This window comes from Pollachius pollachius, assembly GCF_949987615.1.
Source record: "Pollachius pollachius genome assembly, chromosome: 1".
Lineage (NCBI taxonomy): Eukaryota > Metazoa > Chordata > Actinopteri > Gadiformes > Gadidae > Pollachius > Pollachius pollachius.
The window spans coordinates 32,832,834-32,845,531 of NC_136934.1; the positions used below are offsets into that span (position 1 = coordinate 32,832,834).

Below are 12,698 nucleotides of genomic sequence, written 5' to 3' on the forward strand. Positions count from 1 at the left end.
ACGCGCAGCGAGCGAAGGAGATGAGATTTTGGAAGAAAGAGCAGCAAATTAAAGATACACAACAAAAATCGTATTTGGTTTTGCAGACGTCGTTTGGTGTGGCAAAGCAGAGACAAAGTACAACAACATACTCGTTTGGTCCGGAGGGTAGCAAGCCACAGTGGGATGTTTTATTGTAAAACGCATGAGAAACAACATATACATACAAAAATGACCAGCATACTCTTTAAAACAATATGTTACTTACTCAAACGCTCTCACGCTCACACTCTCAGTCCGTATGTTTGCCAGTGTGTCATCAAACACTCAACAATCTGTCACTCTTTACTTCGCAGACACTGAAGCTCACTGGCGCTCGCGGTCTCTGTCACTATCTCTCCTTCTTGGCTCTGGCACTCTCTCTCTCATTGGCACACTCTCTCTCTCTGGCACTCTCTCTTACTCTCTCAGGCACCCTCTCTCTCACTCTCTCCAGCACACTCTCTCCGGCACTCACTCACTCTCACTCTCTCTCTTTCTCTCTCTCTTTCTCTCTCTCTCTCTCTCTCTCCCTCTTCCTCCTCCTCCTCCTCCTCCTCGCTGCCGGGCGCAGCGTCTTCCTCTGGTGTTTTTCAACTCAGGCTCACTGAAGGACACAGCGGAACCAGGAGCTTGACTCCCCCTCAGTTGCATCTTGGGATTGGCAGTCTTCTTCTTCATCACCGTCTTCATCTAATGTTGGGGGGGGGACCCTGTTAGTCAGACCCTATCGCCGTGGTTTTATTCCTGATGTACTCACAATGGGCACAATGATTAACATTGCCAGTGGCGGTAATTAAACCTCGCTGGGAGCTCTAAGTACCGTCGCTATCCTCGTCTTCATCACCGTCCGTGTCGCCTTCCGACTCCAGCAGAGTGGCGTCCAATCGGCTGTCTCGCCGCACTGTGACATCACCCCTGTAACCGTCACACCAACAAACGGTTAACGCGGCCGAGCTCGCCGTTATCACACCCTCAAGTTCTCCCTCTTTTTTAAAACCTCCTCCCCAGACCTCTGGGATTAACTCTGCGGTTGACCTGAGAAAAGGGAAAAAACCCTGCACTGTATGAATATGCATGAGGGGAATATGATTAAGTCATGAGTGACGTGTATTTTCCATATCCCGGGCGTGCTCTGCGTAGTGCGGCCCACCTCTGCTTGGCGGAGGCGGGCAGCTGCTCCCACACCACCAGGCTCTGACCCCCCGTGACCCAGCGGTGACCGCCGCTCCCCGTCTGCCACGCCGCGAAGCACAGCACTCTGGGAACATCGGCGGAGGTGAGGGAGGTCACGTACCTGCACTGGGGCAGAGAGAACACTGGAGGAGCGCACGCACGCACACAGACACGCACGCGCACAGACACGCACGCACACAGATTCAACACACAGACACACACGGATACAACACACACAAACACCCCAAGAGAGGGGAGGGGATCAGATAAAGATAAGCAGTGGGGTCGAACAGGAATATTGTCTTCTTTCGGTCTGGAGCTTTCAGCTCGGGGCTTTCAGCTCCCCGAGTTTACTCAGCGACTTACTGTTCAGAGTGGTCTGGCCGTTGGCCAGGTCATAGCAGGAGCCAATGAGAAGGCCCGGTGTCTGATGAATGCAATCTGTTACTCCAGAGAGACTGCTGTGGTTGGTCAGTTTGGACATGCTTCCTGTGGTAATTGGACAGATGTTGTGGGAAAGAGAGCAGTGTTAATTTCTCGCGCAATATTCGTCCCTCTTGATTTTCCCTTTCATCTCTCGCACGCATGTGGTGATCACCTGCACACGCAAAAACATGTGCAGAAATCTCTTGATGGCTTGTGGTCTTCCCACACACACACACACAAACATGTGCAGAAATCTCTTGATTGCTTGTGGTCTTCACACACACACACACACTCCCCCCTGCCCCCCTCCTACACACCTGTCCTCCAGTTGAGGACCCTGATGAAGGCCCTGCCGTGGCCCAGGAAGAGGCGGTCCCCCCGGGGGCTGAGGGCCAGGCGGCCCCCCTGTCCACCCCGGCAGCCCGTCACCTGGCTGTCCCAGCGCTGCAGCGGCCTCAGGGGCTCGCGCTCCGAGCACAGGTTCTCCCACACACACACGTCGCCCTCCGCCGAGCCGCTGAACACCAGCGGACCCTGCGCCTGGTGGATTTTATTTTGGAGGACATGAGAGAGTGGGTTGTCATGGAGATCTTGGGAGTTCATTCCGCAGGGATGCATGGACGTGTGCGTTATGTCTCCACATGCACATGTGTGTCTTTGTAAGTGTGTTGAGATGTGCGCATGGCTGTATGGATGGATGTATGCATAATTGTGTACTCTAAAAGGCAGTGGGTGTTCACATTAGGGGTTTAGATGGATCCCAGGGTTTAAAATGATAAACAACAGCGGGGCTCAGTAATGCTCTAGGCTTCCTTTTGATGATTGCAAATTGTACAAATGTGCATATGCAGCTTGGGCTTCGCGCTAAAACGTCTTTCTATAATAATCCTTTTAACTGAAAATATGTACAGTAGTCCGCTCGCTAAAATTGGCTGAGGCGGTATGCCTTCATCCTAACAAACATGCTTGATTTTTCATTTGAAAGAAAACAAACTAGGTACACATTTAGAGCGAGCAGAAAATAGAGGCTGAAAATAAGAGGGGTTTGATTTCCTCGAGAAAGGGACACTGCCTGTTTTTTTTTCACATTAGCATGCTTGCACACAAAACAATAATTATGTATTCCAAAGAGGCACTCACTCGCGCTCTCTATGAAAGAAAAACACTTTACATTATTTGGCAAAAAAAAGCAAAGAAGAAAAGAAGAGAGCAATGAAAACAAGTATTCCATATGAATAAAATAGTCTGACCACCCTCCGCCTCGGGGGGGGGGGGGGGGGGGGGGGGGGGGCAGCGGCCCGCCAGTTGAAAGTCAAGTCGGACCCCCCCCACACACACCTGGATGGAGGTCACTGCTTCCTGGTGCGCGTTGATGGACTGGCAGCTCTCCAGCGTCTGCCAACTCCAGCCTTGGACCTTTCCCCCGTCTGTGTGTGTGTGTGTGTGTGTGTGTGTGTGTGTGTGTGTGTGTGTGTGTGTGTGTGTGTGTGTGTGTGTGTGTGTGTGTGTGTGTGTGTGTGTGTGTGTGTGTGTGTTTCTCAGCGTGTGCGTGGGCATGAGAGACAGGGAGAGAGCTTAACACAGGGTGACGTGTGACAGGCAGCACATTGCTCCAGGTCCCACTTAATCCCACCTGAACCAAGGCTGCCTAACCTGTCAGCCCCTCTCTCTCTGACTAAGATAACTAGCCACGCCGCAGCCGCCGCCACACCTCTGCTAACCGACTGGGCAGTGGGGAGTGGGGCGCCGGGCGCCAGCCCATGCATGCTAACCAGCGTTTGCTTAAAGCAGATGTGCGTGTGTTCCGGTAAACAGGTGCACATCGTCTCGCGCCCCTCTATTTGCATTCATTTAAAACGATGAATGCACCCCCACCCCTCTGCACACACACTTGATACAAATACTCATTGACAGGCACGCACACAAACGCACACAGCATTTTAAATGATCTTGTCTTTATGTCTCACTTAAAACAAAGCTACACGTAACAACCCCCCCCCAACACACACACAATCTACATAAAATCATTCACATGCACCGATGCACAAATGCACAGTGTTTTAAATTATGGTGTGTGTGTGTGTGTGTGCGCGCACATTCATGTAATTCACGCGTAAACACACCTGAACCGGAGATGATGTAGCCGTGTCCCTCAGGCACAAAGCAGAGAGCCGTCACAGCATTGAACGTGTAGATGGACTTTACACACTGGCCTTAGGGCACAAGGACAAAAGAGGGATTTAATTGGCAACTCGAGGAACAGAAACAGGCCTCAACGTATCGTGATGCGCACGCACATCACCGTCTGCCAGAGTGAGCCCTAGGGCTGCTGGTTCCTCTCTTGAATAACACACACACACACACACACACAAGCACACACACACACACACACACACACACACACACACACACACAGACACACGCGTCACATGCGCTGCTGAGACCTGTCATGGCAACCCACCTGTGCTTAAGGACCATATTTTCACACAGCAGTCTGCGGAGCCGCTCAGGATGAACCGTTCCTTCTCCGACAGAGACAGGGTGCGCGCTGGGCAGACAGAGGGGGAATACAGAGCAGCGACACTTCAGTTCAGGATCTCCATGTTTTTACACGGCCCTCTAACACAGCCCACGGCACCCCGCGGCGCAGCACATACCACACGCCCAACACCGCTGCATCTCCATTGTGCGGGGACGGCTTTTGGAGGAGCCGCGGCGTAACTTGATTATGTGCTGCGGGGATCCGAGCTGGGCGCTTTGTTTGTTCTTGGAGGAATCCAGTTTTTGTGTAATCTGTTTAGTGTAGTCCGTACGGTGTGTGTGCGTGTGCGCGCCGCTGGGTTCCAGCGGGCACAGCTGTACCTTGTAGTTGGCCGACCAAATCAGCATGCCCAAAAGAAAAAGAGAAAGAAAAGACCCTTGCGGTCCACAAAGAAACACACTTTCACAAACCTGATGTGTGGCGCCCGTTTCAATCCTGAATTTCCCTCTCAACACCTTTGTCCCTCACAAGCCAAAGCTAAAATGTAAACACCCCCCCCCCCCACTCTGTCATGCTGCTGCCAGGGCGGCGATGATGACCCAGGTTTGGCCGTGCAGTTGACCGTGGTGAGTACACAGCTCAGTGAAGGGGGGCGGAACCGTCACGCTGGGGCCCCCCGCTCGCAGCCATGACCCCAGACAGGACAGGGGGCCCGCCTGGCTCCCTGTGAAACGGTCCGTTGTAACGCAGACGCCTCGGGCACGGCGTGAATGCACAGCGTATGGTGTGAACCGAATGTGACAGAATGCTAAACAGCACGCATGTGACCAGAGCTAACTGGTGGAGGGGAATGGTGGAGAGTCCGTTTTACTGGGAAACAAAAGCTAGGGAAGGTGGGGGAGACTCCAGCCAATGAGGAGACCCATGTGTGTGTGTGCGTAAGTGCGTGCGTGCTTGTGTGTCGGGGGAAGAAGCGGTCTGGGGCAGGGGTTGGGTGGGCAGAGTGAGGACTGAAGCAGCAGGGCCCTATTTCAGGAAGCTGGAGTTCAGGTTAACCGGATATGTTGAGTCAGAATCGGTGGTGTCAGATACCGAGCTCAGACAAGTCTCAGGCCAGTTATCATGCCTTGAACCTGGAGAAAACCAGCATAGCAGGTTAGCCCCGAGATAACTCGGCCCAGGGCTGCAATTCCTACTTCTTTCCATCATTTCTTTGGTAGAGACAATGAGAACGAAAGGGGCGATATGGTTAAATCCAAAACTGCATTTTTCCTTGGCCAAATAGGATGGATTGTACACAACTGAATCCTCCCCTCAACTCTACCTTTCATAAGGGTCCTCTTAGTTGGCCTGTACTAGCCTGTAAGGTGCCAGTAGGTAGGCCTTGAATCATCAGGTTTTAGTTGGCAAGAAGGACTAGACTGCTGTATCCAGATTATTACACGACCACTAAGTAAATGAATAATTGAACACAAAATATATAAAGTCTTTGTTTATTGATTTTAAAATATATTTTCTATAGCTACAGTCTGTTATTAAAAGCAGTGGTCTGCTATTCAGAAATAACTGACCACAGAATGCCATAATTGACCAATCAAACAGAATTTAGTTTTCAATAAAGCTGTGTAATAATCCTAAACAATGTCATCGTCTACGACAGGTTTCAATGAAGAAGGTTCCTTGATAAAGTTAGAATTTGCGTTTAGTTATTACTTCTGTAAAACTATACGTCATAGCTAAAGTAAAATAGAAATAATGATTAAAAACATTTAAGACGTCCTCTCTAGAGCCGTTTGTCCGATCTGGGCTAGTGTAGGAACAAAGCGGTACAATATCGTGGTTCTGTGGAGGAAGTCCCGCTATCTATGAAGATATAAAGTTATCATTCTAGGGCAAAGAAAACGCAATGATGCTTATTTTCATGGGACTATACACAAATTAAAACATAAAGTCACATCATATTTCTGCCAAATCCGCTCCACAAAATGCCACTAAATACTACTGACTGCAAGAGTGTTAACCCATGCCTACAATAGGCTATTTAAGTAATTAATTGATATATATTCTAATGCGTATATTCTAGTATGTGTGTCTATGGATGGACAGAGATGGATAGGTCTGGGGGTATGGGCAGCGGGTCTTTTTGGGTTTCGCCGTGGTGTCTTGTATTTTTGACGCACTCCGCCACAGGTCGCAGGACAAAACCATGGGAGATTAGGCCAAGATGAAGTATTAATATTATTTATTAATACACTAGATTATTTTGTAATGCAAATAGATGCATATTCAAAGTTTGTCACTACAGTAGGCTGCATACTAAACTACATCTTGACCTTTCTTCCAAAATATATGGATTCATATACTATTATTTGCACGTTTTGACATTTTTATGACCCATTAAAATCACTGTCTGACAAACGCTTAAACTATGGTGACATATTGCAAATGAAGCGACTAGGCTTCAACCAATAAAAGCACAGCAGCGACGTCTTGGGAAGTCCCTGATCAATCACGGTTCCAGGGTTCGATAGACTCTGGCTTTGAAGCTTTTCATCGACACACATTTTCAGGTTCAATCCATCTGAGATTGAGTCAACTTGTTTCTGAAGACTGAAATCGGCTCTGATGAGACCGAAGACCCTAACAGCTTGGGGAAGCACTGGCTTAAATCAGACTTCTGGATAAGCCTAAACACATCCTAGTGCTACTTGAAATAGGCCCCAGATCACAACAAGCATTCATAGTAGCCATTTCAAACAAACCAAAATACATGAACACTTTCTTTAAAAGACCATATGGAATGGACGTGTATATAGTGCATTGACCTGCTTTTTGAAGCTCCCCCAACACAAAACAAGCCCCCCAAGCAGAAACAATACTACTCCTGTTCCTGACATTCAGCCACACACCTCCATTCTCCATACCCCAACTCACCTGCAGCTCCACACACACACACACACACACACACACACACACCCCATATTGAGATTATCAGTCCATTTGGGCTTTGGCCTTACCCCAATAACCCACATAAACATACAGACTGCACTCCTGCCTTTTCCTTTATTTGGGGACTTATCTGCTGTTTATCTGTTAAAAAATGAATATATTGTTCATGTTTTCTTTGTCGTAGTTGAGGCCAGGTGTGAGCTAAACAGGATGATATTAAAACAATTGATGTGATTACGCCTTTCTGGCGCCCACACCTTTTGAATACTTTGATTTCTTGTAAGAAGGCCCCGCTACTACCCACCCACATACACAAACCCACAAACACACACATACACAGAAACCCACAAACACACACACACAGAAACCCACAGACCGACATACAGACACACACAAACAAACACACACACACACACGTACGTACACAAACAGTGGTGTCTCATCTATACTGTCTAATCATAGGCAGTATTGATTGCATAATCGACGGTGGGAGGAGGTGTTCTGGATACCATCTTTTCTCCAAATGCCAGATCATTATCAGGCTAACGGTAGCCTTCGTGCTAATTAAGGGTTGCAGTTCTTAGCAGCTGTATTGTTTTTACACTCTCTTTTCGCATCAGGTGCCTCACCAAAGGGGAGGAGGTGTTGGAAAAATACAGAAGGGGGGTGCAGTAAGAGGAGATTGAGACAGAGAGGTTTAATAAATGTAGTGGAGTTGAGGGGATGAAATGCATGCTCCTCCACATACTTCCAGACAGACAGACGGCTCCCCGGGGTTCCCGCTCTGTGGGGGCTCATTTGATGAACTACTGCTATAATTATATAACACGACAAGCCGGTGGCCATTACTCATCCCTAGGCTGTGTGTGTGTGTGTGTGTGTGTGTGTGCGTGTGCGTGTGTGCGTGTGTGTCTCACCTAGCTTCCTGCAGTACTCCGGCGGAGGGGCTGACAGACAGGTGACCCCGCCGCTGTGTCCTCCCAGGTTCCTCTGCTCGGTGGCCGTCGGGACGTGCCACACCTTCACTGTGGTGTCCCGACTGAGAGGGGTAACATATAGAGAGAGAGAGGGGTGAACATATAGAGAGAGAGTGAGAGGGGTGAACATAGAGAGAGAGTGAGAGTGGTGAACATAGAGAGAGAGTGAGAGGGGTGAACATAGAGAGAGAGAGAGAGTGACTGAGAGGGGTAACATATAGAGAGAGAGTGAGAGGGGTGAACATAGAGAGAGAGAGAGTGACAGGGGTAGCATATAGAGAGAGAGAGTGAGAGGGGTGAACATAGAGAGAGAGAGAGCGAGTGACTCAGAGGGGTAAACATATAGAGAGAGTGAGTGACAGAGAGAGGTAAACATATAGAGTGAGAGACTGAGAGGGGTAAACATATAGAGAGAGAGTGACTGAGAGGGGTAAACATATAGAGAGAGAGTGAGTGAGAGGGGTAAACATATAGAGAGGGAGTGAGAGGGGTAAACATTGAGAGAGAGAGAGAGAGAGAGAGAGAAAGAGAGAGAGAGTGAGAGGGGTAAACATATAGAGAGAGTGACTGAGAGTGGTAAACATATAGAGAGAGTTAGAGGCAGGGGTAAACATATAGAGAGTGAGAGACAGGGGTATACATATATAGAGAGAGAGTGAGAGGGGTAAACATATAGAGAGATAGTGACTGAGAGGGGTAAACAAATAGAGAGAGTGACTGAGAGCGGGAAACATATAGAGAGAGAGTGACTGAGAGGGGTGAACATATAGAGAGCGACTGAGAGGGGTAAACATATAGAGAGATTGACTGAGAGGGGTAAGTGAGTGAGTGAGATGATAATTAATTGACAAAAGAGAGGTGGGTATAAAAACTCAAATGCGCAAACTAGGTAAACAAGCTATTTACAATTAGGAGCAAAACAAAAACAAGTGAGCAAAATGCATTTGAGAAAAAGGAGGAGAGAGGGAGAGAGCAGGAAAAGATGAGAGCTTGATGAAAGCAAATAAGAGCCACGAGAGAGTGAGATATACTTAAAGAGGGTGAGCAAGTGAGCATATCAAAAGAGCAATTAACTGAATTATTCAGCCTGCAGATCCATTATGTATACCAAGTCCCTGGCAGGCCTACCTTCCAGAGATCACCATGTTGTCAATAGCAACCACGCAGGTTACTATGTCGGTGTGACCCTCCAATAGTCTTAAGCGAAACTTGGTCTTCTCCCAGGTCGCTTTCAGGGAGGCAAACTCTGTGTCTAGAGTAAAGAGAGAATCAACAAAAATAATTTCCTCAATTAGCAATCGTGACTCATCGGGCGCCTAAGCTACGCTAACACCAGAGCTCTTCCAATATGGATTAGCCCACTGCTACGAAGCACGGCGTTCGTTTTGCTCACATGGGTCTGGTCCCCGGGGAAGCCAGCGTTGTCTGTTGGTTTTAACGCTGCCTGCTAGGAAAGCTTATTAGCTCTGGTGCCTCCCTCAAGGCCTACATGTTCAAATCAGAAAAGCAGCTCATTTGCTCCAATCGCTTGGTCTGATAATTGGACTCCCACTTCTCATTGCCGGCTATACAACTCCTTTATCAGAGTGGAATGTATTGACCACCTCTCCAGCTATCCTTTCCCCAGGGGCCCACCTTGCAGCTCGGCTTGAGGCTGGTTTTCGACGTCCCCGGTCGGCGTCGTTGGTCCGGCGTCTGACCCTGCCTGCGACGGTTGGGGATCCGGCACCTTAGTCCCCTGTGGCCCCTTGTCTGGCCGCCTCCCCCACGCTCCACCATCCCCATCCCTCCCCGGTGCCGTCTGCCTCTGGCTGGCACTCTGCTGCGCTGGTGCGGCCGGGGCTTTCAGCTGCCCCTCTCCCTTTGGGATCTTGGAGGCGGTGGGCGTCTGTGATGGAAGGTCCTCTGGGGCGTCCTCTCTGCGCCAGCGCACAAACAGCAGAGTGAGGCATTAGCATGCAAACTGGATACAGTGAGTGGGTAGGAGCGCCAGCGCACACACACACACACACACACACACACACACACACACACACACACACACACACACACACACACACACACACACACAAACACACACACACACATGCACCTGTGGTCTGGGGAAACTTGTGCCACACAGGTGGTTAGGTAACTTGTCATGGACTGATTACTAAAGATGATTTGAGTTTCACAGTTTTAATATACATGCTTAACTTTGCAGGATTCCTTGAGATGTGCACATAGGGCAACATGAACTTCCTCGAGGACGCTAACAGGTGGGCTGCAGACAATAAATGTATATACTTGTTTACCTTTGACAGCAATTGACCTCCACTGTGTTTGGGCGAGACACACAAATAAAAACACACACATATCAAAGTCTTCAAAGTAAACCTAACATCTTTTGAAGAGTGACGCCTCTCTCCCCACCCACCCGCCCCCCCCCAGCCAGTATGACTCCCTTGCACTTCCTTACACTTGTCTTTTCATCTTCTCCTTGTTTCCTTCTGCTACGGTCCCAAGAGTGTGCTGCGGGCCAGACTGCTGCAGCAGGAGCTCAGCCAATCTGGAACGCAGCTCCGCCTTCCTGGAGATCTGAGTGGAGGGGAGAGCGACAGAAAGCGAGGGGGAGAGAGCAGACTGGTGGTAAACCACAAGGCACAGGCTCAAATAAGTTGTTTACATGCATAGCAAAAACCCTGAGTTCAGTTCTTCATGCATGCTATGTGTGCAACTTGCAAATAGATATTGCTATTCCATTTCAAAATTGGGTGATTGAGGTATTAAGTGGAAGGCAATTGCTATCAGATTCGAAAAAGTTAACTTTGAGTGCAAGGCGTGAATATTGGAATATGCACGAGACTTTCCTCAAGTATGGTGCCAAAGTCAATTTGTAGGAGACTGAAGGGGAAGAGGTGTCATCCGGGGGCACGCCAGTCCCTGTTATTACCGTGTGAATAAACAGGCCCTCAGAACACATAATATAGTCCTACTTCAAATGTAGCAGCACTGTGATTTAAATTAGGAAAACATCCAAATCATATTTGGGCCATTCCTTTTGGATACAGCAAGCTTCCTGGTTCTCATCAAGCCAATGGCAGAGGTGGAAGTGGACGTCAGTGAGTCAGTAAATATTAATTTCATGGCTTGTTTTTTAAAAATATATATATTATTACATTTTAGTAAAAGCGTTACTAACTAGCGTTAGTGTAGCGGCCAGGGTGTTGAATCACAGCAGGAATGTACTGGGTTCGATTCCCAATACCAGTAGACCCCCTCTAGGTAACCTTGAACAAGAGCCTAATAACACATCTGAAGTCACCAAATCGCTTTGGATAACAGAGTTAAATTACTAAATAGTCTAAAAATGACTCTGATCGTGCATTTATGATTTAGATCATTCTCTACGGATCCAAATGTCACTGTTGGTGCACTGTCGGCAGCGGGAGTCTTCCAGACTCTTTAATACCTGTGGAGATGAGAAATGACCCAGATCTACATCTTAATCCAGAAGAAGTGATTCAATCTTTCACTTTCACACATTGACGAGATCGAGATCTTATTTGAGTTGTAGCCCAGTTGGTGTCGTTTTATTTTTCTTTAAGAGCTCCCATTTAAATTTGACAAACCCCAACATCCCATTAACCAAACTATGTATTGTTTCATTCTTGCCTATGGGAAACGGGCTCACTGAACCAGAATTCGGAGGTATTCTTGCTAAAGGATTTCTGTTTCTTGATCAAATCACAAAAGGAGAAGACACCATCTCATTGGCTGGTGGGTATAACGTTACGTGTCTATTGTCAAGCGGAATAAAGGAATTCATAATGCTGGATCCGCCCGCCAACGTTTCCCTGTAAGATAATGGCTGGAGATGTGTGAGCCGGGGGGCGGGGGGGGGGATGTATTGAACATCTTTGCGAGTTAAAAGACGAGCGGACATTGAAAGAAGCAGATATATCTGTACCTTAAATCTTTCTTCGGGGGCAAGACTGATTTTGATCTCCAAATTCTCAATCTGTCTCAACTTCTTCTGTAACTTCCTCACCTCTCCCATTTGGACACCTTGTTTTTTTTTTTTTTACAACAAACCACAACAACGAGTATTTTTGTAGACTGTTTTTGAAGATGAGATTAATTGCACCACTGCAAGTACTAAAACATTGTATGTCAATAAAGGAGTCTTCGAGTAATATGTAAACACAGATCAGGCTCCGGTCAGATGGAGAGCGACGTGTCGCCGACTGTGGCCGGATGTGGAAGGTGGGCCATAACCGCCCTACAGCGACACCCCGCGGGCTGACCAGGAAATACACTAATAAAGTACCTGCGATTATTTTTTTATGTATTTGTAATATTTCACCTGTATTGATCATAAACTGTCACAAATACATGATATAGAGCGTTTATAAATAAAGAAAATGTAGTGGTTCAGAACCACCGTGGATCCCTTCGATAGCTCTTCTGATTTAGCCATAGAATAAATAAGATATAATCGAAATACAATTCGTACAGCCACTCACAATTTGTTAAGGTGTATGATCCCGCATTGGAATTCCTAAACTAATGACCAATCAAAGCGTACGTCTTGATTTTGGACCACATCTTTGACCTCACTTGCCGGAAATTACGTGCACACGTCCGCACATTCTTTTGTGCTGCGACCTCAGTCGGCGGAAGTGGAGCGC

General features: G+C 47.9%; 1 protein-coding gene across 2 annotated transcripts; it reads right to left on the minus strand.

Moving 5' to 3' along the window:
- Positions 1 to 99: 99 nt before the first annotated feature.
- LOC307092038 (WD repeat-containing protein 91 homolog) lies at positions 100 to 12,654 on the minus strand. Of its 2 annotated transcripts, none has more exons than XM_079758908.1 (13): positions 11,978 to 12,239; positions 10,487 to 10,605; positions 9,664 to 9,947; positions 9,157 to 9,280; positions 7,969 to 8,090; positions 4,082 to 4,168; positions 3,744 to 3,833; positions 2,959 to 3,047; positions 1,938 to 2,160; positions 1,561 to 1,683; positions 1,172 to 1,337; positions 842 to 936; positions 100 to 711 (listed from the first exon to the last, which is right to left on the minus strand). In XM_079758908.1, the coding sequence occupies exons 1-13, from the start codon at positions 12,065 to 12,067 to the stop codon at positions 623 to 625; spliced, it is 1,701 nt and encodes a 566-aa protein (XP_079615034.1). In that variant the 5' UTR covers positions 12,068 to 12,239; the 3' UTR covers positions 100 to 622. The 2 variants fall into 2 exon arrangements, with proteins under 2 accessions (XP_079615034.1, XP_079615035.1); XM_079758909.1 differs by lacking the exon at positions 11,978 to 12,239 and adding an exon at positions 12,534 to 12,654 and having other exon boundaries at positions 101 to 711.
- Positions 12,655 to 12,698: the final 44 nt, after the last annotated feature.

What these genes read in the sequence shown, in the direction of transcription:
- LOC307092038 (XM_079758908.1), bottom strand. Translation starts at nt 12,067, where the DNA reads ATGGGAGAGGTGAGGAAGTTACAGAAGAAGTTGAGACAGATTGAGAAT. An exon ending in CCCCCGAAGAAAGATTTAAG is followed by an intron (nt 10,606 to 11,977) that starts GTACAGATATAT and finishes CCCTCCACTCAG; the next exon opens with ATCTCCAGGAAGGCGGAGCT. An exon ending in AACATGGTGATCTCTGGAAG is followed by an intron (nt 8,091 to 9,156) that starts GTAGGCCTGCCA and finishes TACCCCTCTCAG; the next exon opens with TCGGGACACCACAGTGAAGG.